Below are 24,613 nucleotides of genomic sequence, written 5' to 3'. Positions count from 1 at the left end.
CATGGCCAGTTGTCTCATTTTTTCGCTCAGTACTCAACATTTTACTCCTCTTTGATCACCAGTGGCAAGCTCAGCACCATCACGTGGGAGGAGCTTGTGCCTATGGTCTTGGACCAAGAAGAGCGTTTTATGAACCCTCCACAGGGTGGAGGTTCTGAGGCCTTGATGACTGGCCAGCGATCGAAAGGCTGTAACAACAACAACAATAAGGGCAAAGGGAAGTCTTCATCGGAGAAGTCTTCTGTGAAGAAGCCCGATTCAGATCGTGAGAAATTGAAGGCCGAGTGGACCTGTAACGATTGTGGCGAGAAAGGCCACTATTGGAGAAAGTGTCCCAAGCGGAATACCGCGAAGAGTGCTGATTCTTTAGCTTCAGGTGCAAAGACTCCAGTCTTTGTGCACTTGGAGATTTTGGACACAGATGCTTCATCTTCTTGGAGTGAGGAGGCAGTTGGCTTCACCGCCAGGGATACTCGGGAGTGGATTCTTGATAGTGGTGCTTCCAGGCACATGACTCCTTCCTGTGAGTTCTTACAGGATCTTAAACGGCAGCTAGGTCGCATTTTCATTGGCGACAATTCCACTGTACCGATTCATAGTGAGGGCAGGATGGAGATTATTCCTGATGGCAGAGGGGGGAAGCATTCCTCTCGTGTTCTTTACGTCCCCGCACTTGGTTTTCATCTATTGTCAGTGCATGAGGTTTTCAAGACTGGCTTCCGGGTGGAGTTTGAGGAGCATTCTGTTGCTCTACGGGACAGAGAAACAGGCCAGGTTGTTTGGGAAGGTAGAGTGGAGAACGGTATCTACAAACTCTCAACACTCTCCTCTTTGATAGGCACTCAGACCGGTGACTTGTGACACTATCGTTTTGGCCACTTGAATGTGGATGCGTTGCGGCGGGCTTTCCAGGACCAGATGGTGGATGGCTTGCCAGATGTTGGTAGCAGGCAGGGACGCTGTAGTTCTTGCATCCGTGGGTAAGCAGCATAGGGAATCTTTTCCAAAGCAGGCTTCTAGGTGGGCTTCGAAACCTTTGGAGTTGGTACACACTGACTTGTGTGGACCTATGCATGTGTGGACCTATATAGACCCCATCCTTGGGAGGTTCTTTGTATTTTATGCTGCTGCTTGACGATTGTAGCAGATTCACATGGGTTTATTTCCTTTCCCAGAAGGACCAAGCTTTTGCTCGGTTCAAGGAGTGGCATGTGATGATGGAGAAAAAGTCTGGGTTGTAGATAAAGACTCTTCGGGCTTACAAAGGAGGAGAGTTTTCTTCCAATGCGTTTGTGCGGTTTTGTGCAGAACATGGCATCAAGAGGGAGTTGGCCAATACAGGTTCGCCTTCAGAGAATGGAGTGGTTGAGCGAAAGAACCGGATTGTGGTGGAGATGGCGAGAACGATGTTGGAGCATCATGATCTTTCTCGTCCACTTTGGGGAGAGGCTGTGGCTACGGCTATCCATATCCTCAACCGATCTCCGAGGACTTCAGTACCAAAGATGACTCCATTTGAGGCTTATTTTGGCAGGAAACCAGATGTCTCCCATTTTCGTGTGTTTGGGAGTGATGCCTATGTTCACATTCCAAAGAAGCAGAGGGGGAAGCTTGACTTGAAGTCCTAGAAGCTTGTATTTGTGGGATATAACTCTCTTTGACCCAGAGTGGAATGAGGAGGTTGTTAGCAGAGAGATGTTGTTTTTGATGAGCATGTTCCAGCTTCCACTGTTGATGAGCCGCCACTTCTTGGAGACCTAGATGAGTCTGATGATGATTCCCAGTCTATTGTTCCAGCTGGACAGCCTGAGCAATTGTTGAGGTTGAGCCCGAGGCTGGAGTTGAGCCCCCGCAGTAGTAGCAGGAGGCTCCGTGTTCTGTTCGAGTACCCAGGTGGTTGTTAGACACCCTTCGGGAGTCAGGTGCTATGGAGCTTCCCTCCGAGTGGACCATAGAGGACGGACCTTGAAGATCGCAGAGAGTTCGTGACAAAAGTCATTCAACGGAGCTCTTATAGGTAAACTATGCTTTGATGTCTTGTATCATGCGGGACAAAGAGCCCACTTCCGTGAAGGAAGCTCTTTCTCAGGATACTTGGAGGAAAGGGCAAGTGGAACTGGATGCCATAGAGAAGAATAAAACTTGGGAGTTGGTTCCGCGGCCGTCAAAACGGTCAGTCACTCATTGGTGTCAAGTGGGTCTTTAAGACCAAGTATACGTCAGATGGGTCGGTGGACAGACACAAATCCAGACTTGTGTCTAAGGGTTATGGTCAACGGCCTGTCATTGACTATGAGGATACCTTTGCACTGACGGCGAGGATGACCACGATTCGGACCGTTCTTGCCCTTGTCTCTTCTCAACAGTGGCCTGTATATTAGATAGATGTGAAATCCATGTTCCTTAATGGTGACTTGAAGGAGCAGCCTCCAGGCTTTGAGGTTCTAGGATCAAAGGGGATGGTTTACAGGTTGCGGAAGGCCTTGTATGGTCTTAAGCAAGCTCCCAGGGCTTGGAATCAAAAGATTGATTCCTTCTTTCTACGGACTGGATTTCAGAGATCAATTGCAGATCCTAACTTGTATCTCTTTCGGGAACGCGATTTGGTCACGTTGATCATCCTTTATGTGGATGACCTCATTCTCACTGGCGGTCATGTGGAGCACATTGCAGTGACGAAGGTTGCCTTGTCAAAGGAGTTTGAAATGACCGACTTAGGCTTACTCCTTCTTGCGATTGGAGATCTGGCAGACCCAGAGGGGGTTCTTTGTCTCTCAGCAACGGTATGCTCATGAGTTGCTTGAGGCCTTTGGGATGGAGAACTGCAAGCCTATCATGTCACCGAACACGAAGCTTACAATGAATGATCCTTGTTAGCCAGTTGATGCCTCTCTGTATCGGAGGCTTGTTGGTTCATTGATCTGGTTGTTGAACTCCGAATTGGACTTGAGCTTTCCTACGGGCTGTTACGCTCGTTCATGCAGACGCCTTTGAAGTCTCATTGGGATGTAGGATTGCGAATCTTGCGGTATTTGCAGGGTACGAAGGATCTTGGACTCTTCTACGACATTGGAGAGGAAACAAAGGATCGAGTCCGACTCCAAGGCTAGAGTGACTCAGATTGGGGAGGAGATCTAGACACGAGGAGATCTACATCAGGCTATGGATTTACCCTCGGCTCAGGAGCTATATCATGGAGCAGCAAGAGGCTGCCAACTATTGCCTTGTTGTCTATAGAGGCAAAGTACCGGGATGCTTGTGGTGCTGCTTGCGAAGTTGTGTGGCTGCAGATGTTGCTTGGTGAGATTGGGTTTCCACAGAAGGAGCCCACGGTCATCCAGTGCGATAACCAGAGTTGTATTGCTATTGCTCGGAACCCGGTCTTCCATGCCCGGACCAAGCACATAGAGATACAATATCACTTTGTTCGTGAGAAGATTTTGGCTGGTGGCATCTTGCTTGCTTATTGTTCGACGGAGCACAATGCGACGGACCTCTTCACGAAGTCTCTACCTCAGGCTATGTTCCGGAAGCACTCTAGCTCACGGGGGTTGGTTCCATATCTAGGAGCTGAGAGGGGGTGTTAGCAGTCATCTCTTGTCTATACATTACACCAGGGCCTCTGTTGTGGGTGTGCCCGCCCATTTTTGGTGTTCCCCCATTTTTCCTCACTTTCCATGTAGTTTTCCCATTTTTTGCTAGGTGTGGCAGGTTGTTTTTTGCCTATCGGCTGTATCTGTTGCTGGCCGACTGCATTGTGCTACCCGACCCGACCTACAGATTGTGTTTCACCTGGCCAACTAGGTCTTTTGCTGGTCGCGAGCAAGTTTGGCTGCTGTCGGCCTGTTTTGGGCTGGCCGACCAGCAGTCTAGGGCCATATAAAATGGCCCTTGCCCCCCCACACTTGCATTGTACCATTCCGGGATTTTCTAGTGTATATACAGAGTTTATTCTCTCTCCCTCTCTCATCTGCGTTTTGCTCTCTACAGCAGTTGTCTTCATTTCCGCTGTGCATTCTGACAGCGGCCTGGGCAGCCAGTCGGCCAGGCCCAAGTGCTGCCTAGCGGCGCACAGCACATAGCAGGCGCAAGGCGGCCAAAAGCTGCAGTGTGAAAGCGCCTAATTAAAAGGGCATTAATTTGCATCAGACATGGTTGTGACATTTTCTGCAGCAGGCTGACTCGTGTTTAACCAGCCAACCAGCATATAGAAGAAAGAAATTAAGAAAGAAAGTTATATTAACGTACACGGGAGGCCGAATCCGACCTATGGGACAGATCAGGTACATCCATTTACATTCCACTGTGGGTATCGATGCCAAAGAGGGTATAAATACCCCAGTCAGAATTCAGTCATAGCATCTCATTATTCACAATGGGTTGTTGCAATCCAAGGACCAAGACAGCCAAGGGGAGTGCTACAGCCAAGGTGAAGTGAAACCGGCCTGACGGGTGGTGAAACAAACACTCGCACATAAAACACTTCAACGCCATTGAGGACCTAGAAAAGGGAAACAAACAGGGGGAGCTAGAGTGCTCCTGCAAACAGTACACGGACACCGATTGGCCCCAAAACGCAGTGGCCCCTTGCGGTATTTCTTTAATTGATTATAAGAGCTTTGATTACAATAAGGCTGGGAACTCAGCCGTCACAGTAGAACTTCTGAAGCCTGCAAAGAACCTGCATCATGGCTTCTTGTCCACACGGCATCCACAAACAAATCCAGCCATTGTTCACATCGAAAGACTCTCTCACATTGAGTCTGCATACAGAAGCTTTCTCCCATGATCAGGGCTGCCACAACCATCCATAGCCTCTCACACTATGAACAGCATCACACCCTGACACATCCAGTGCTTCTGCATCACAACACAGACTCCCAAACTGTCTCTCAAAAGAGAACTCGTATCACAACACAGCATACCATACAGTTGACACACCTGTACAACCCTCTCTACCTTCCAAGGGTACTATCCATCTCTGTCATGGATTCCCTGTCCCCTAAATCAGTAGCAAGGCTGTACCAAACATGTGTCCATTCCTGTACCCTTTGCCTGCATGTGACCTATTTCCTGGAGAAACCCAAATACATGTTTCCTCGAGAAACCTACGACCTGTTTCCACATGAAACCCTTAGGCCTGTTTCCCTTTGAAACTTCTGGCAACATAGAGATGCCCATAACTGTAGGTCCCTCTATTCCTTTCTAGCAGGAAGAAAACAATCTGCTCCATGAGCACGCAGCCATGCGAGCTTGCATCACTTCCATGCCAAGAAACATAACCAAATGACCTATACTTGCAGCCAAAAAAACCCAAGCACATAGCTGAATTTGCAGCCAAACAAAAACAGCCCATAAACTGTCCCAAAATAGTCCTGAATCCAAAGCAAAGAGAAGCTGAAAGTTCCATCAGTTGAACGCCATCAACATGATGTCTATGTTCATGAAAAACCAGCCCCTGTCCACCTTTATGTCAAGAGAAGCCAGCCCCTGTCCACCTTCTGCAAAAACACGCCCCCTCCAAAAAGCACCAGTGCTATTGGGCGTTTCATAGCAAGCAAGGGAGGGAAAGAGAAAGTTAAGGCTCATGTGCAGTCCCACTGTTTTCACCCAAAAAGCAAGCACAAGAAGACACTCAGCTGCGCCTATAGTCCAGCCCCTTGTGCGTGGAGAAAAACATGCGCTGCTCTGTCCAGCGCTGCCTGCAGCCACCCGTTTGCCAAGAGAGAGCGAGAGAGCGTGGCATGCTGACACCTGTACCTGCAGCGCGGCTGTTCAGTCCGCCTGCAGCCAGTCCCACAGCCACTAACGCCTTCCCTTCTGCAACCTGCTAGAAGCCTGTAGAGCCTGCTGTCCTTGCAAAGGAGAACCATCCCACAAGTACTCCTCTGTCCAGCAGCCGCCTCTGCAAAGGAGGAAACCGGCGTGTAAGAGTAGTCCTCCTCCTGCGGAAAGCACACACTCATCAAGAGATAGGCGCCTCCAATCTGCCCGCCAGCCCCTCTTCTTCAAAAAAGCACACGTGTGGCCCCAAAATAGCATAAAGGCCACGTTTTCTTTCATGAAGGGCATTATAATGATTTTTAAAGGTTTTTGAAACCTTTTAAGTTAAAATCTTTTTGCCCCCTTCACTATTGGGTTGTCCACACATGGGCTTCCTTTTTCACTCCAACCTGATGCCATTCACACTGTCCACCATGTCCCCGTGCACACCTTCATACTGTCCAGAGAAAAACACAGGGTCGTGACATACCCCCCTCTTGAAAAATGGCAAGCGTCCTCGATTGCACTCAATGGCACAGCAAGGCATCTTATGAGCAAAGACTCCCCATACGACAAAAACAATGGCCTTCCAATGCATCTGGGTGATAAAATAATCATCCTGCACAATAAGCCACACTGTCACACCAAAATGACAAACCACTCTTGCTTGTTCCTTCAGAACCTACAGCAAAAGTCTAAAATCAAATGGAAACACATTAACGGTGTTAGCCAAAAACAAAACCATGCATCATTCTACATATGACAAACATATGCAATGACACATATATGCATTCGCAAACAATATGCTCCTCACAATGCTCTACCTACTACAAAGTAACAGTCTAAGGGCTGCTCGCAAGCCTTACGCCCATGGGCATCCCGCAGGACCCACAACTGAAGGTACAACATGAGCATATGAAAGCACTCAATGCATCCAAACACTACATCCACTAAGTACTTACCACATATGTCTCATGGCCATCCCGCAGGAGTCACACCCAGTGGTGCATCCATGACATAATAAAGCACTTGATGTATCATACCAACATACATGCAGCACATGACACAATGCAGAGTATTTCCCAATGTATTCTCAATGGTACCAGGATCCAATGGCACCAGAATACAAAAATACCTCTACCTCAAAAAGTGTATGCATACATGCACAAATAGAGTTCGATCCATATTTCCATGAACCAAACTAACTCTAGGATTGCTCGCAAGACTTATGTCCTCCATAGACTTAGCCATAGTTGCAATTATAGTTCAAGGTGCGGCCGACTATGAACCATAACCCAACTTTACCATCTCATGTTACTAGTACACAATATCATAGAAGTCCCATAAGCAGATGTACTGTCAGCCTCAGTACCTTCGGGTGAATACAAAGATGTCACCAAGCGACTCCTAGTGTCATGTGCATCACAGATGCCATGGACATTTCTAGGGCTAGATCCAGAAGAGGCAAGCAGATAAAGACTAGGAACTAGATAGAGTCAGACTGTGGAGCATGTGGCCAGTTTGGATGTGGAGAAGAACCAGGGTACAGTCGGCTGTACCAGAAAGCATGTCGGCTGACGTCAGCAATGCCAGGAAGGTGTGGCAGCAGCAGGCGCATCCAAGACAAAAAGCACATCCAGTCGGCTGGATTTAAGGGGATTTAATGGACATGTAACTGGCCGACCAGCAGTCGGCCAGTTCCTCATTTATTCCAAGGGGCTATAAATAGCCCCCCTTGCTCATAGCATTGATCATTCTCTCCCACTAGGGGATTGGATCATAGGAGGTCCCATAGGGGACAGATTCTAGGGATAAGAACCTTTTTATGAAGGCAGCCCATGGCTGCAAGGATTTGTACCTTTTTTGTACATAGTATATACTGAAATTCCAGCACTTCTCACTCTCTCTCTCTACTCTCTCTCTACCTGCGTTTTTGCATCATGGTGCGTTTTTGCATCAGAAGGTCTTCAAGAGTATTTAGGGCTGAAAGAAGACTACCCAGAGCTTCCGCGCGTTACATTGGTATCAGAGCATCAGGCTCAGCAAAGCTAAACACTGATTCAGTCCCAGATGATGGTGTACAGGTCCAAGGTACAGGAAAGTACACGGATTCGAAGCCCAAGGCGGGAACACAGATCGGGAAGAACTCCCAGGAGGTTTGTTGGTGGTGTTCCACAGTGCCAGATGGGGATGGCAGTTCTGTGAGCCAGATGGGTTCTAAGGGAACGGTCCCAAGGGAGGTTGATCCTCCAAGGGTGATGTGAGAGTGCCAGACTCAGTTCCAGGAACGAAGACCAAGACGGTGTTCAGAATCAGGGCAGGAATGGATTGTGGACTAGAGGAAGACCAGATGCATAGATCTTCATCAGAGTCAGAGTGGTTTGGAGAACAGACCGGATTTTCAGAGAAAAAGGTTTGCCAGGGATGGATGATGACAGAGGGACTTCGGAACAGGATTGGGATGATGACAGTCATCCAAGAGCAGATTGGATTCCCGTCATCAAGTTTAGCAGAGGGGGATGTCATGTGCATCACAGATGCCATGGACATTTCTAGGGCTAGATCCAGAAGAGGCAAGCAGATAAAGACTAGGAACCAGATAGAGTCAGACTGTGGAGCATGTGGCCAGTTTGGATGTGGAGAAGAACCAGGGTACAGTCGGCTGTACCAGAAAGCATGTCGGCTGACGTCAGCAATGCCAGGAAGGTGTGGCAGCAGCAGGCGCATCCAAGACAAAAAGCACATCCAGTCGGCTGGATTTAAGGGGATTTAATGGACATGTAACTGGCCGACCAGCAGTCGGCCAGTTCCTCATTTATTCCAAGGGGCTATAAATAGCCCCCCTTGCTCATAGCATTGATCATTCTCTCCCACTAGGGGATTGGATCATAGGAGGTCCCATAGGGGACAGATTCTAGGGATAAGAACCTTTTTATGAAGGCAACCCATGGCTGCAAGGATTTGTACCTTTTTTGTACATAGTATATACTGAAATTCCAGCACTTCTCACTCTCTCTCTCTACTCTCTCTCTACCTGCGTTTTTGCATCATGGTGCGTTTTTGCATCAGAAGGTCTTCAAGAGTGTTTAGGGCTGAAAGAAGACTACCCAGAGCTTCCGCGCGTTACACCTAGATAACAAATGAGCCTGTCTGTAACAACAAGGGAGCGGAGGTGCTACCCCCCCTCTTGAGCATCAGGCAATGCTCCAGACCTATGCTCTGCTGAACCTGAATGAGCCGTAACAAGAGTCGACTCCAACTCAAAGGCATCAAGATAAAGCTGCAAATCCTGAGGTGAATCTGCTAAGTCACCCTCTTCCATCCACTTCGCATCCATCAGTGAACCTCCTCCATCCACTTCGCATCCATCAGTGAACAGCTCTTGAACTTCACAGGATAGCGACGGGAAACTTTACCCTGTACCTTTCTTTCGTTATGTGCCAGTATATGCTCAGGAATAAGAACCTCGTCAAGTTCCTCCACTTCCATCTGAGCCTCATCTAATACATCCTCAGGCACCCAAAACCTGCTTGCACTCCACCCAAGTGGTAAGCACAAGTCCTCGATGAAGCATAGTAGATCACCACTGCTAAACATAGAAAGAAACTGTCTTCCGAACCCATGAAGCCTCTAGGAAGATACGACCGGTGACAAACTGTCAAATGTTTTGCACCATAGCACTTCAACTGCTTCTTGTTCTCTTGGCTGACTACTTCTTGTCCGTGGTGTCTTTTCTCCTGAGCTTCATCTTCAGCTCTTGCTCTTCACCTCATATAGGCAAAGACACACAACCCTGCACAGCCTCCTGCACTTCCTTTTCACTTTCCACATGTTGAAGCTTTTGATGTGACTCTCATGAGACAACCACGAGCTCGCCCCCTTGGGAAAGTTGGCGATTGTCCCGACCAAAGCAACCACGGACTCGCCTCCTTGAGAAAGTCGATGATGTCCCGGCAACGGAACCTTGAAACCGGCCTGACGGGCGGTGAAACAAACACTCGCACATAAAACACTTCAACGCCATTGAGGACCTAGAAAAGGAAAACAAACAGGGGGAGCTAGAGTGCTCCTGCAAACAGTACACGGACACCGATTGGCCCCCAAAACGTAGTGGCGCCCCTTGCGGTATTTCTTTAATTGATTATAAGAGCTTTGATTACAATAAGGCTGGGAACTCAGCCGTCACAGTAGAACTCCTGAAGCCTGCAAAGAACCTGCATCATGCTTCTTGTCCACACGGCATCCACAAACAAATCCAGCCATTGTTCACATCGAAAGACTCTCTCACATTGAGTCTGCATACAGAAGCTTTCTCCCATGATCAGGGCTGCCACAACCATCCATAGCCTCTCACACTATGAACAGCATCACACCCTGACACATCCAGTGCTTCTGCATCACAACATAGACTCCCAAACTGTCTCTCAAAAGAGAACTCGTATCACAACACAGCATACCATACAGTTGACACACCTGTACAACCCTCTCTACCTTCCAAGGGTACTATCCATCTCTGTCATGGATTCCCTGTCCCCTAAATCAGTAGCAAGGCTGTACCAAACATGTGTCCATTCCTGTACCCTTTGCCTGCATGTGACCTATTTCCTGGAGAAACCCAAATACATGTTTCCTCGAGAAACCTACGACCTGTTTCCACATGAAACCCTTAGGCCTGTTTCCCTTTGAAACTTCTGGCAACATAGAGATGCCCATAACTGTAGGTCCCTCTATTCCTTTCTAGCAGGAAGAAAACAATCTGCTCCATGAGCACGCAGCCATGCGAGCTTGCATCACTTCCATGCCAAGAAACATAACCAAATGACCTATACTTGCAGCCAAAAAAACCCAAGCACATAGCTGAATTTGCAGCCAAACAAAAACAGCCCATAAACTGTCCCAAAATAGTCCTGAATCCAAAGCAAAGAGAAGCTGAAAGTTCCATCAGTTGAACGCCATCAACATGATGTCTATGTTCATGAAAAACCAGCCCCTGTCCACCTTTATGTCAAGAGAAGCCAGCCCCTGTCCACCTTCTGCAAAAACACGCCCCCTCCAAAAAGCACCAGTGCTATTGGGCGTTTCATAGCAAGCAAGGGAGGAAAAGAGAAAGTTAAGGCTCATGTGCAGTCCCACTGTTTTCACCCAAAAAGCAAGCACAAGAAGACACTCAGCTGCGCCTATAGTCCAGCCCCTTGTGCGTGGAGAAAAACATGCGCTGCTCTGTCCAGCGCTGCCTGCAGCCACCCGTTTGCCAAGAGAGAGCGAGAGAGCGTGGCATGCTGACACCTGTACCTGCAGCGCGGCTGTTCAGTCCGCCTGCAGCCAGTCCCACAGCCACTAACGCCTTCCCTTCTGCAACCTGCTAGAAGCCTGTAGAGCCTGCTGTCCTTGCAAAGGAGAACCATCCCACAAGTACTCCTCTGTCCAGCAGCCGCCTCTGTGCAAAGGAGGAAACCGGCGTGTAAGAGTAGTCCTCCTCCTGCGGAAAGCACACACTCATCAAGAGATAGGTGCCTCCAATCTGCCCGCCAGCCCCTCTTCTTCAAAAAAGCACACGTGTGGCCCCAAAATAGCATAAAGGCCACGTTTTCTTTCATGAAGGGCATTATAATGATTTTTAAAGGTTTTTGAAACCTTTTAAGTTAAAATCTTTTTGCCCCCTTCACTATTGGGTTGTCCACACATGGGCTTCCTTTTTCACTCCAACCTGATGCCATTCACACTGTCCACCATGTCCCCGTGCACACCTTCATACTGTCCAGAGAAAAACACAGGGTCGTGACATACCCCCCTCTTGAAAAATGGCAAGCGTCCTCGATTGCACTCAATGGCACAGCAAGGCATCTTATGAGCAAAGACTCCCCATACGACAAAAACAATGGCCTTCCAATGCATCTGGGTGATAAAATAATCATCCTGCACAATAAGCCACACTGTCACACCAAAATGACAAACACCTCTTGCTTGTTCCTTCAGAACCTACAGCAAAAGTCTAAAATCAAATGGAAACACATTAACGGTGTTAGCCAAAAACAAAACCATGCATCATTCTACATATGACAAACATATGCAATGACACATATATGCATTCGCAAACAATATGCTCCTCAGAATGCTCTACCTACTACAAAGTAACAGTCTAAGGGCTGCTCGCAAGCCTTACGCCCATGGGCATCCCGCAGGACCCACAACTGAAGGTACAACATGAGCATATGAAAGCACTCAATGCATCCAAACACTACATCCACTAAGTACTTCCCACATATGTCTCATGGCCATCCCGCAGGAGTCACACCCAGTGGTGCATCCATGACATAATAAAGCACTTGATGTATCATACCAACATACATGCAGCACATGACACAATGCAGAGTATTTCCCAATGTATTCTCAATGGTACCAGGATCCAATGGCACCAGAATACAAAAATACCTCTACCTCAAAAAGTGTATGCATACATGCACAAATAGAGTTCGATCCATATTTCCATGAACCAAACTAACTCTAGGATTGCTCGCAAGACTTATGTCCTCCATAGAGTTAGCCATAGTTGCAGTTATAGTTCAAGGTGCGGCCGACTATGAACCATAACCCAACTTTACCATCTCATGTTACTAGTACACAATATCATAGAAGTCCCATAAGCAGATGTACTGTCAGCCTCAGTACCTTCGGGTGAACAAAGATGTCACCAAGCGACTCCTAGATAACAAATGAGCCTGTCTGTAACAACAAGGGAGCGGAGGTGCTACCCCCCCTCTTGAGCATCAGGCAATGCTCCAGACCTATGCTCTGCTGAACCTGAATGAGCCGTAACAAGAGTCGACTCCAACTCAAAGGCATCAAGATAAAGCTGCAAATCCTGAGGTGAATCTGCTAAGTCACCCTCTTCCATCCACTTCGCATCCATCAGTGAACCTCCTCTATCCACTTCGCATCCATCAGTGAACAGCTCTTGAACTTCACAGGATAGCGACGGGAAACTTTACCCTGTACCTTTCTTTCGTTATGTGCCAGTATATGCTCAGGAATAAGAACCTCGTCAAGTTCCTCCACTTCCATCTGAGCCTCATCTAATACATCCTCAGGCACCCAAAACCTGCTTGCACTCCACCCAAGTGGTAAGCACAAGTCCTCGATGAAGCATAGTAGATCACCACTGCTAAACATAGAAAGAAACTGTCTTCCGAACCCATGAAGCCTCTAGGAAGATACGACCGGTGACAAACTGTCAAATGTTTTGCACCATAGCACTTCAACTGCTTCTTGTTCTCTTGGCTGACTACTTCTTGTCCGTGGTGTCTTTTCTCCTGAGCTTCATCTTCAGCTCTTGCTCTTCACCTCATATAGGCAAAGACACACAACCCTGCACAGCCTCCTGCACTTCCTTTTCACTTTCCACATGTTGAAGCTTTTGATGTGACTCTCATGAGACAACCACGAGCTCGCCCCCTTGGGAAAGTTGGCGATTGTCCCGACCAAAGCAACCACGGACTCGCCTCCTTGAGAAAGTCGATGATGTCCCGGCAACGGAACCTTGAAACCGGCCTGACGGGCGGTGAAACAAACACTCGCACATAAAACACTTCAACGCCATTGAGGACCTAGAAAAGGAAAACAAACAGGGGGAGCTAGAGTGCTCCTGCAAACAGTACACGGACACCGATTGGCCCCCAAAACGTAGTGGCGCCCCTTGCGGTATTTCTTTAATTGATTATAAGAGCTTTGATTACAATAAGGCTGGGAACTCAGCCGTCACAGTAGAACTCCTGAAGCCTGCAAAGAACCTGCATCATGCTTCTTGTCCACACGGCATCCACAAACAAATCCAGCCATTGTTCACATCGAAAGACTCTCTCACATTGAGTCTGCATACAGAAGCTTTCTCCCATGATCAGGGCTGCCACAACCATCCATAGCCTCTCACACTATGAACAGCATCACACCCTGACACATCCAGTGCTTCTGCATCACAACATAGACTCCCAAACTGTCTCTCAAAAGAGAACTCGTATCACAACACAGCATACCATACAGTTGACACACCTGTACAACCCTCTCTACCTTCCAAGGGTACTATCCATCTCTATCATGGATTCCCTGTCCCCTAAATCAGTAGCAAGGCTGTACCAAACATGTGTCCATTCCTGTACCCTTTGCCTGCATGTGACCTATTTCCTGGAGAAACCCAAATACATGTTTCCTCGAGAAACCTACGACCTGTTTCCACATGAAACCCTTAGGCCTGTTTCCCTTTGAAACTTCTGGCAACATAGAGATGCCCATAACTGTAGGTCCCTCTGTTCCTTTCTAGCAGGAAGAAAACAATCTGCTCCATGAGCACGCAGCCATGCGAGCTTGCATCACTTCCATGCCAAGAAACATAACCAAATGACCTATACTTGCAGCCAAAAAAACCCAAGCACATAGCTGAATTTGCAGCCAAAAAAACCCAAGCACATAGCTGAATTTGCAGCCAAACAAAAACAGCCCATAAACTGTCCCAAAACAGTCCTGAATCCAAAGCAAAGAGAAGCTGAAAGTTCCATCAGTTGAACACCATCAACATGATGTCTATGTTCATGAAAAACCAGCCCCTGTCCACCTTTATGTCAAGAGAAGCCAGCCCCTGTCCACCTTCTGCAAAAGCACGCCCCCTCCAAAAAGCACCAGTGCTATTGGGCGTTTCATAGCAAGCAAGGGAGGGAAAGAGAAAGTTAAGGCTCATGTGCAGTCCCACTGTTTTCACCCAAAAAGCAAGCACAAGAAGACACTCAGCTGCGCCTATAGTCCAGCCCCTTGTGCGTGGAGAAAAACATGCGCTGCTCTGTCCAGCGCTGCCTGCAGCCACCCGTTTGCCAAGAGAGAGCGAGAGAGCGTGGCATGCTGACACTTGTACCTGCAGCGCGGCTGTTCAGTCCGCCTGCAGCCAGTCCCACAGCCACTAACGCCTTCCCTTCTGCAACCTGTCAGAAGCCTGTAGAGCCTGTTGTCCTTGCAAAGGAGAACCATCCCACAAGTACTCCTCTGTCCAGCAGCCGCCTCTGTGCAAAGGAGGAACCGGCGTGTAAGAGTAGTCCTCCTCCTGCGGAAAGCACACACTCATCAAGAGATAGGCGCCTCCAATCTGCCCGCCAGCCCCTCTTCTTCAGAAAAGTACACACGTGGCCCCAAAATAGCATAAAGGCCACGTTTTCTTTCATGAAGGGCATTATAATGATTTTTAAAGGTTTTTGAAACCTTTTAAGTTAAAATCTTTTTGCCCCCTTCACTATTGGGGTTGTCCACACTTGGGCTTCCTTTTTCACTCCAACCTGATGCCATTCACACTGTCCACCATGTCCCCGTGCACACCTGCAGACTGTCCGAACGACCAACTAAACATGGAGAAAATACATAAATGCCCATAAATAGGCTTTGCCCAAAATACACTGAGATGCACTAATTCTAACAGTCAGGTCACTTTGACTCATTCGACGAGTCTGGCATCGACAGTATACTCCAACACACTATTGTTTGGGTAACTTGTCTTCATAATTGCTTTGCATTGGATTATTTGGCCTTGGAACTTTGTATAGATTAAATACTCCAATAATATACTTTGGTATTGAGGGGGACGAGGGGGAGGGGTCGGCCCATTCGCAACCCCAATGGTGGTGTAATTTGCAATGCCCGTCTCTTTTGCAAACATCTTGTGCAGTGATGTATCGTTTAGTTGTTTTATGCAATGTGGCTTTTACATTTTAAATGTTGACACGTGTATTGTTCATGAAACGGTGTCCAAGGACGTTCACACCTAGCTGGTGTAGTTATATGTTCAGACACGTACACTCACAGGGAGTGTTCACACACTGAAGCTCCGAATATCCAACAAGGACTCAGTGGCCGTTTCATCAATTTCGAGACTGAAACATGAGGACTCTTCTCATTCATCGTTTGCATTGGGTGGAGTTTCTTTAGTGGCTAGTGTCATGGAGGCACTACAAAAGGACATGTCATCGGATTTGTCTTCACCATGGGAAGATATGACAATGGGTGTGTCCTCACAATGCGCAAATTTCTTGAAAATTGTCCCGACAACAGCCGGAGTTTTTGCTTCGGTGTATCAACGGATGTATTACTTGGAATCAGTTCCATATAGAGAGATGGTAGTCTAGACATATAAGTACCGGGCAGTACTGATGGATACAAATTCGGTGCATGTCTTCGTCGCTGGAATGTGGACAGCGGAGTTTTGCGAGCCTTTCTCGGGAGTGTGCTTTCCGTGAGCTACCAAAGGATACTCGGAAACCTTCAATGTTTTTTCTTGGACGCTTTGACAGACACAAAGATCAGGCAAGAGTTAGTCATCTGCAACTTTCCTCGCAAGTCTTTGTGCTAAACGGCAAGGACGGAATGTGAGACTTCCCACTAGACGCAAAGTGGTTTTGCAATGTTTGAGATCTTGGGCATCGTGGATGAGCTTTGCTTGGATCTTTTCCTTTTTTGCAAGGGCACTTTATATGGACAACATGCAACTCAGGGCACCTACAGAGCAAGTGGGAGACAATGTGACACACCTCACGTATTATAGAGGTCGACCAATATTGGGCAAAGTCGGACAGCACATGTGCCATGTGCTAGTGATGATGTGGCAATGATGGCGTGGCAACGATGATGCGACAGTGATGATGTGAGGTCCCGCAGAGGCCAACAGAGGTAGCATAGGCCAACTAGCACTATCAATGCATATATATACGGGAGTAGCAAAATCATCATACTCTCTAGCTCCACACAATTCCAAGCAATCCTTTTTGGGTGTGATCATCAATCACCATCTTCTCTGTGTGCTTGCTGCTGCTGTTTCTTTGTGTGTCTTTGTCTGTGTGGAACCCTAACCCTAACATTTATATCATGTTTGCCACTCTCTTTGCCATGTACATCCCCTTCTTTTCCCGACCCAAGCGGGGTGGGGGCTTGCTTGGAAGTCACGGAAGCCTCGTCTTTGTGCACATAAGACTTGATCTTGTGGGGCATAGTATTAGCTATGAGGGCTACCTTTTGGGAATTCATACCCAATTCATTTGCCATAGAATCCATAGTGTGTGCCACCTTAGACTCGGCCTTTGTGGCCTCCATAAGCTTGTGAATGTGCGGGTTATCATAGAGCATCTTGAGCTCTTCTTCCCTGGCATACAACTGCCTTTTGACATGCTCAATCTCTACTCTCAATGCATTTGGGTCATCCTCTTGCATCTTCTCTTTACCTCAAGAAGGCTGCCCCACATGTATTGGCTCCTGTATATAAACTACATGCAAATGCTTATTGCACAAAGCTTCAGAAGCATGAGTACCGCTTGCTTGTTACTAGCCCCTTGACCACTTTGTGCATGGCTGTCCATAGTATTTGACGCCTGTTCATGCCCAAACGACCATTTCCCCACTGAAAAGAGGAAAACAACTGTGCTTTGATACCACTGTAGCTACACCAGCTAGGTGTGAACGTACCTGGACACTGTCTCGTGAACAATAGGCGCGTCAACACTTCAATGTAAAAGCCACATTGCACAAAACAACTGAATGATACATCACTGCACAAGATGATCTGCAAAAGAGACAGGCACTGCAAGTACACCACCATTGGGGCTGCGAATGGGCTGAACCCTCCCTCAATACTGAAGTATGTTATGAGAGTATTTAATCTGTACAAAGTTCCAAGGGCCAAACCAAATAATCCAATGCAATGCAAGTATGAAGACACGTTACCCAAACAAAAGTGTGTCAGAGTATACTGTCGATGCTACCGGACTTGTCGAACGTGTTAGAAGTCATCTCCTGTCTAGTTTTATACACCAGGGCCTTTGTTGTGGGTGTGCCCGCCCTTATGAGGTGTTTTCCCATTTTTCCCCACTCTCCGCATTTTTCCCCTATTTTTCCCATTTTTTCTGAGGCTTGGGAGGGCTGCCAGATGATGCCCGGAGCACCCCAGTGCTGGCCGACTGGATCTTGATCAGTCGTGGGCTTCAGGGCTGCTGGCCGACTGCCTTTTACCAGTCGTGGGCATCAGATAGCTGGCCGACTGCATTTATGCAGTCGTGGACCTCTTTCTTCAGTCGTGGACACTTTTAGTGCTGGCCGACTGCCCTTCCAGGGAGGTATATATAGGTCCTCAGCCCCCATGCCTTATTTGTATCATATCTCGGGATCTTCTTGTGTATATAGAGCAGAGTTACACGCCTACATCTCTCTCTCTCTCTTGTGCTGTTTTTCTGCCTGCGTTTTTGCTCGTGTTCCCAGATTTGGTCATCATCTCCGTTGCATATTCTGACATGGTATCAGAGCCCTAGGCTCTAGATAGGTCTTCGGATTTGTGTGAGCAAGAGGGGGGCTGTTTTGTGGCTGATTGGTGGACTGTTTTGGACGGTTCGGGAAGAGGAGAAGCAAGAGGAAGGCGGGCTGATTTGCTGGACAGCCACTTGCAGGTATCAGTTCTTCTTTGTTCCCACCCACCCACCCTTTTCAGAGTACATCCCCGCGATGGCAAATCTGTATGAGATGGCCGAGAGACATGTGAAGATCCCGACACTCCCCACGTTCCCGGTGGACCGTCAGTTGGACGGGAGCAACTACGGCATATGGAAGGTGATGATGGAATCCGTTCTGGAGTCCTACGACCTCGCCGATTTCGTCGTTGTTGGTGTTCCACGGCCGGAAGTAGAGGAAGGGGAGTTACCGTCAACCCGAAAGGACCGAGAGGCCCAGACGCAGATGTGGGATCACGTCAACGCCAGGGTCCATTCGTTTATCTTTCTCAACTGCACACCACAGGTAATCAATCATGTCAAGCACATGACGCTGGCCAGAGGTATATGGCAGCATTTGGCCTCACTTTACAACAGGGTATCGCCCATGAAGAGGATTTCCTTGGAAGTACAGATGCGGGTTATGAGCCCTGCAAAGTCGTCGACGATGCGGGAGCATATTAACAAGCTGCAGGCTCTTCAGCAGGAAGTTCTCCAAGCTGGGAAGGAGATATCGTCAGAGGACATGGCCATAACGTTGCTGTCACATTTGCCCTCTTCGTACTCAGCATTTTACTCATCGTTGATTACCAGTGGCAGGCTCAGCACCATCACGTGGGAGGAGCTTGTGCCCATGGTCCTGGACCAGGAGGAACGATTTACGAACCCTCCTCAGGGTGGAGGTTCGGAGGCCTTTACTGGCCAACGGTTGAAAGGCCGTAACTCGGGCAAAGGGAAGGCCTCATCGGAGAAGTCTTCTGAGAAGATGTCCGACGCTGACCGCGAGAAGCTAAAGGCAGAGAGGACCTGTAATGATTGTGGCGAGAAAGGCCACTACTGGAGGCAGTGTCCCAAGCGAAAGACCGATGAAGACTCCTCAGCAATCATGAAGACTCCGGCTTTTGTGCACTTGGAGGTGATGGACACCGATGTTTCATTTTCTTCAGGCAGGGAGGCGATTGGAGGACTCTCCGCAACGGATACTCGGGAGTGGATTCTCGATAGTGGTGCTTCCAGGCACATGACTCCTTCCCGTTCCGGTTTACAGGATCTCTGCAGGCTTTCTGGTCATATTCTTACTGGGGATACGTCCACTATCCCAGTTCACAGTGAGGGCAGGATGGAGATAGTTCCCGATGGCAGAGGGGGGAAGCATTCCTCCCAGGTGTTGTATGTTCCGGCACTTGGTTTTCATCTATTGTCAGTGCATCAGGTTTGCAAGACTGGCGTACGGGGGGAGTTTGGTGAGCATTTTGTTGCTCTCCGGGACAAAGCAACAGGCCAAGTGGTTTGGGAAGGTGGAGTGGAGAATGGAGTTTACAGGCTTTCAGCACTCTCTCTCCCAGGTCCTCAAGATTGTGATGAGTGGCAGTGTGGTAATAGCTACTCAGGTGTGGATACGCTGCAGGAGCGGGCTTTCCGAGACCAGATGGTGGATAGCTTGCCAGTAGATGGCAGCAGTTGGCAGGAACCTTCCAGTACTGAGGTTGGTAGTTCTTGTGTTCGTGAGTCAGAGGAAGCTGAACAAGTCACTTATGCTCTGATGTCTCGTCGTGTTCGGGACATAGAACTTCCAGTAGTTGAGGATGTTCTTTCCACGGGGACCTTTCGGAAAGCCAGGCAGGTGGCAGGTGTTTACTTGCAGAAGGAGGTGGTTTCTCCAGGCTTTGTGGTTCCGGATTCAGAGGGGGTGGTTGACAGGTTTCAGAAGGCCTTGCATGGTCTTCAGAAGGTTTCCAGGACTTGTTTGTGCACGGTAACAGGTGTTGATCCTTGTGAGCAGTGTGATGTCTCTGTGATTCAGAAGCTGTATGGTTCATGGATCTGGTTGATGGACACCGGATTGGACGGGAGCTTCCTGATGAGGCAGTTGAGCTCTTGGTTGCAGATGTCTCTTTGGGAGGCAAGATTGCGTTTCCTGTGGTTTCTGCGGCATGCGAAGGATCATGGACTCTTGGACACAGGAGGGGGATTGTTGGATGGAGTCCGACTCCGCGGTTGGAGTGACTCGGTTTGGGGAGGAGATCCGGACACGAGGAGATCTACTTATGGCCCAGGAGCAGTTTTACGGAGCAGGAGGAGGTTACATTGCAGGTTTGGGCTTCCACTGGAGGAACCCATGGTCATCCAGAGGCACTTTGTTCGTGAACAGATCGTTGCTGATGACATCTTGCTGGAATTCTGTTCGACGGAGGACAGTACGGTGGACCTCTTCACGAAGTCACTCTCAGGATTTGCTCAGGCGGCACCCCAGCTCCCAGTGGTTGGTTTCACAGCCAGGAGCTGAGAGGGGGTGTTAGAAGTCATCTCCTGTCTAGTTTTATACGCCAGGGCCTTTGTTGTGGGTGTGCCCGCCCTTATGAGGTGTTTTCCCATTTTTCCCCACTCTCCGCATTTTTCCCCTATTTTTCCCATTTTTTCTGAGGCTTGGGAGGGCTGCCAGATGATGCCCGGAGCACCCCAGTGCTGGCCGACTGGATCTTGATCAGTCGTGGGCTTCAGGGCTGCTGGCCGACTGCCTTTTACCAGTTGTGGGCATCAGATAGCTGGCCGACTGCATTTATGCAGTCGTGGACCTCTTTCTTCAGTCGTGGACACTTTTAGTGCTGGCCGACTGCCCTTCCAGGGAGGTCTATATAGGTCCTCAGCCCCCATGCCTTATTTGTATCATATCTCGGGATCTTCTTGTGTATATAGAGCAGAGTTACACGCCTACATCTCTCTCTCTCTCTTGTGCTGTTTTTCTGCCTGCGTTTTTGCTCGTGTTCCCAGATTTGGTCATCATCTCCGCTGCATATTCTGACAGAACGAGGCAAAGTGACCTGACCACCAGCCTCATACACTTGGAGCTGAGTGAACATGTAACTGTCGTTCTGAGACCACGCACGATCAACCGCTTTCGTACAAGAGCCTGGCTCACTCAACTCACACAACTGATGCCGACCATGCAAGCACAGTAGGACGCACAGAGCAAGTGCACTGTAGGTACAGGTCAGGTGCAGCCAGTACACAGCAGGTACAGGTCAAGTACAGTAGGTGTAGTCAGGTAGAGCAGTTGCACTGCAAGTACTGAAGGTGCAGCAATGTGCTCAGCTTGGAAGTTCTTCAGAGCTCGTCCTCTTCCCTGTAGGTTTACATGTGGTTTCTGTGTTGCCAAAACGAATTCCAAGGATTCTTGGCGGTGGTGTTTTTTTCCTCAAAAAAGAATCTGCTTTTTTGTTTTGTTTTTGTTTATAATTAATTTCTTGAAACAAGTAATCTGTATTATACTGACCTTGTAATGTGTCAACTGATCTCCAGGAAGGAACTTCACAGGCAAGATATCTTCAGGCAAGGCTCATACCTGCACATAAAGATCCTCCTTATGAACAGGTATCTCCATTAGAACATATCATCTGCTGTCCAGCCATCAGTGGAAGTATAAAGGGGATTTCATTTGCTTTGAATTATGTTAGTGGGCCATTGAAACACAAAGAAGAGAATCTTCTAGTTGGTTTCTGTTACCAACCTTTTTCTGTGTTTTGTAGGAAGCGAGGTTTCCTCAACTACGTACTCTGAAGCCAGAGCAGAGGGCTAACTTGAAGAGCAAGTTCTATTATGTTGATGATTTGAGCTTCTGTGAATGGATGCGGAGCTTAAAACTTGTCCCTGCTGAGCCTCACTGAAGACTGGAGCTTTGCAGCAGTCCATTATCATTCCCAGTATTGTGGGATCAAGCTGCAACATATGTCCGCTCTGGAGTGGGCCATTGCAGTTCAATGAGTAAGCCTTTAGAATGCGAGTTCAAATTAGCGTTGCCTCATCTGCTTACTCATCCTTGGTCAGAGTTGAAAAAAACAGAGGACACATTTGTCATTAACTGACTTAGATGTATTCCTTTTTTCTTGTCGTCTTCTGTTAAAATTGGCAAGTTACACATAGCAATTATCGGATTTCTTCAGAGGTGCCCACACAAGGACTCATCCCCAATGGCCTTTGAGTTCTTTAGGAGATTCTGTGAACTTTGATTTAAAAAGTTGGAATTTAATACTTCTTATTGGGGACTTTGCGGATCCTTTTTGGCCTGCTTGTTTGCTTGACAACCTTTCAACTTTGCACTTGGGTGTCGTGTTTGCACATGAACTTTCTGAAGTTGAAACACATTTAGCAATTATTTGGAACTTTCTCTAGTAAAAATACATTTAGCAGTTAAGTTGTCGTGTTGGCAATTAGTAGCAATAAAACTAGGCTTGTCAAAACAATGAACCAAGCAAGTTGTGGTTGAAGATTGGAAGTGTGCTGAACTTTCTGAAAAAAATTCAATTCAAATTTTGATTATTGGGATCATGTTTTGGTTTTTAATGATCGACGAACTGTTTGAGAGAGGCTCATGATGCATTGATGAATGCTTATTTAAAAGACAGTGAAGAAATACCATATTTCTAAGGCTTACTTTGAACTGTCTTTAGCATGCTTGCCTTAAGAAGCTGATTCAAAAGGTTACAAAGAAATACTACCGTCTGTGCCTCGCTTCGAACTTGTCTTCAACAAGCTTGCCTTTACGATAGATAGCATGCACATATGAATGATCAGCAGAGAATGCACGTACGAATGATCATTAGAGTTAAGTAGTTTACATGTTTGTGGACTAAATTTTATGACCCTTCTACTGCATAAACATTGGTCCAGTATGTTGATAAGAGCACGTTGAATCATTCTGTAAGGTGTGCTCTTTGTTGTGTAGTATTAAATTTTAGTTGCATGGTTTAACATAAAGAACACAGTATAGTTTTGTTGTTGTGAGTACTAAATTTTAGATACCACTGGAGGCTATAGGACGGTATAGTTAAGCAACCCATTCCAAGATTGCAAAGCTGGTAAGAGCACGCCGAACCCCTCTGTAAGGAGTGCTCTTTGTTGTGTACAATTGTATAATAGAAGAGTACGGCCCTCTAGAGGAGAGGAGGTGGGTGGTGGGTAGCTTTTGTCCGATGGTTGGCCCCTCTGAGAGGGAGACTACACATGGGGAGAGGATGTCACTGGGGCATGTAGTGCTAAATGATGCCACCATCCCATGGGTGGTGTGCAAAAGTGGAGATGGTTTGCTTGGTGTTCCTATATGACTTGAGAATCACCTTGAAGGTGCTCCCATGGGCCGTGGAGGGTGTGATCAATATTTGTCAACATGCTGCAAATAGCAAGATTGATAGCCCCCACAATAGGCCTCACTGCATTGTTCATGTCAGTTGTGCCAGGCAGTGGTTATTTCACATATGTGGTTTTTGGACATTGAATGGCTCCATGGTGTTGCAAGAACCTGGGTGGTAGTCATATCTGTGATGCAATAATGTGATATATGAGCATATCGCTAAGCTCATCTTCATTGCCTTGGCAATGCTGCCCCATGTAATCAAGTGGACCACACCATTGCTAAGGCGACAAATTCTTCATGGGACTGTCTGCAATCCCAAAGGCAGTGACGCTGAGACTAATGTGGCTCTGTGCATTGGCAGCAAACCAATTGCCCAAAATGAAACAAGATAGTCCCCTTGATAGCCTTGCTCCATTGTGCGCGTCAGCTGTGCAAGGGTCTCCCATCTATGGTTTCTGGACATTGAATGGTTCCATGGTGTTGCAGTGATAGTTATGATAGCCCTAATGTTAAACCTCCTCATAGAGTATCACCCCTCTTACACCATAGTGCCCTCCAAGAAAACTAATCTACACAATCTTGTTGCTGCAGCCTAAAATTGGTGTAGTTTGCCTCCCAAAACGTGCAAATGTTATCTTGAAGGCGGGATTGAGTTCATGGTGCCACGCAGCAAAGTATGCAATGTCGTGATGGGGCTTTGTTGCAGGACTCTATCCTCGAAGGCAACCTTATTGAGAGAGGCTTTGGTCGAGGGAGGAGGAGTGGCTTCCATGGAGTTCTCCAAGGGAAGCAAGGGGGCGGATTCTCAGTTGTTTCTATAATCTAGGGGTTCTCCACATTTTGGTGTCTTAACCTTTCCCTCTTTCTCCTCTCTCTCAATCTTTCAATCGAATGTCTTCCTACCAGCCTTAGGCCCAAGATCCTCCCATAGTTACCACCGAGGAAGCACCTTGTGGGGTTTTTGAACCCAGGACCTCTTGGTCCTATAGGCAAACACCTTCAGCACTTGGGCTATCTCCTCATTGGCTCTTCTTCTCAAATTTCTTATTCTCTTAAGAGGAGTCCTCTTGCCTTTCCCTCCTTTCCTTTGAGATTTTCTTATGTAGTTTCTACATGCTTTTTTGCCCCCTAAACTTATGGACTTGAACATCACTTGAGACAACATCACCTTTTCTTCATCATAGATATGGAGTACATGGCATTCTTTTTGGATAAGTAC

At 47.7% G+C, this 24,613-nt stretch overlaps 1 protein-coding gene across 1 annotated transcript in view; it reads left to right on the top strand.

Moving 5' to 3' along the window:
• LOC147622474 (Sec23/Sec24 protein transport family protein) overlaps positions 1-22,306 on the top strand; it is a 32,274-nt gene extending 9,968 nt beyond the window's left edge. Inside the window, exons 4-5 of the mRNA XM_086822055.1 lie at positions 21,564-21,635; positions 21,791-22,306. Coding sequence (XP_086678181.1) covers positions 21,564-21,635; positions 21,791-21,928 — 210 coding nt within the window. The 3' untranslated portion in view covers positions 21,929-22,306. The remainder of the gene's footprint in view (positions 1-21,563; positions 21,636-21,790) is intronic.
• Positions 22,307-24,613: the final 2,307 nt, after the last annotated feature.

The sequence above is a fragment of the Cibotium barometz genome, chromosome 28 (genome assembly GCF_041138505.1).
Source record: "Cibotium barometz isolate CiBa-2024 chromosome 28, ASM4113850v1, whole genome shotgun sequence".
Classification (NCBI taxonomy): domain Eukaryota; kingdom Viridiplantae; phylum Streptophyta; class Polypodiopsida; order Cyatheales; family Cibotiaceae; genus Cibotium; species Cibotium barometz.
The sequence above is the reverse complement of the archived record's forward strand: the minus strand, read 5'-3'. Positions and strand labels throughout refer to the sequence as shown.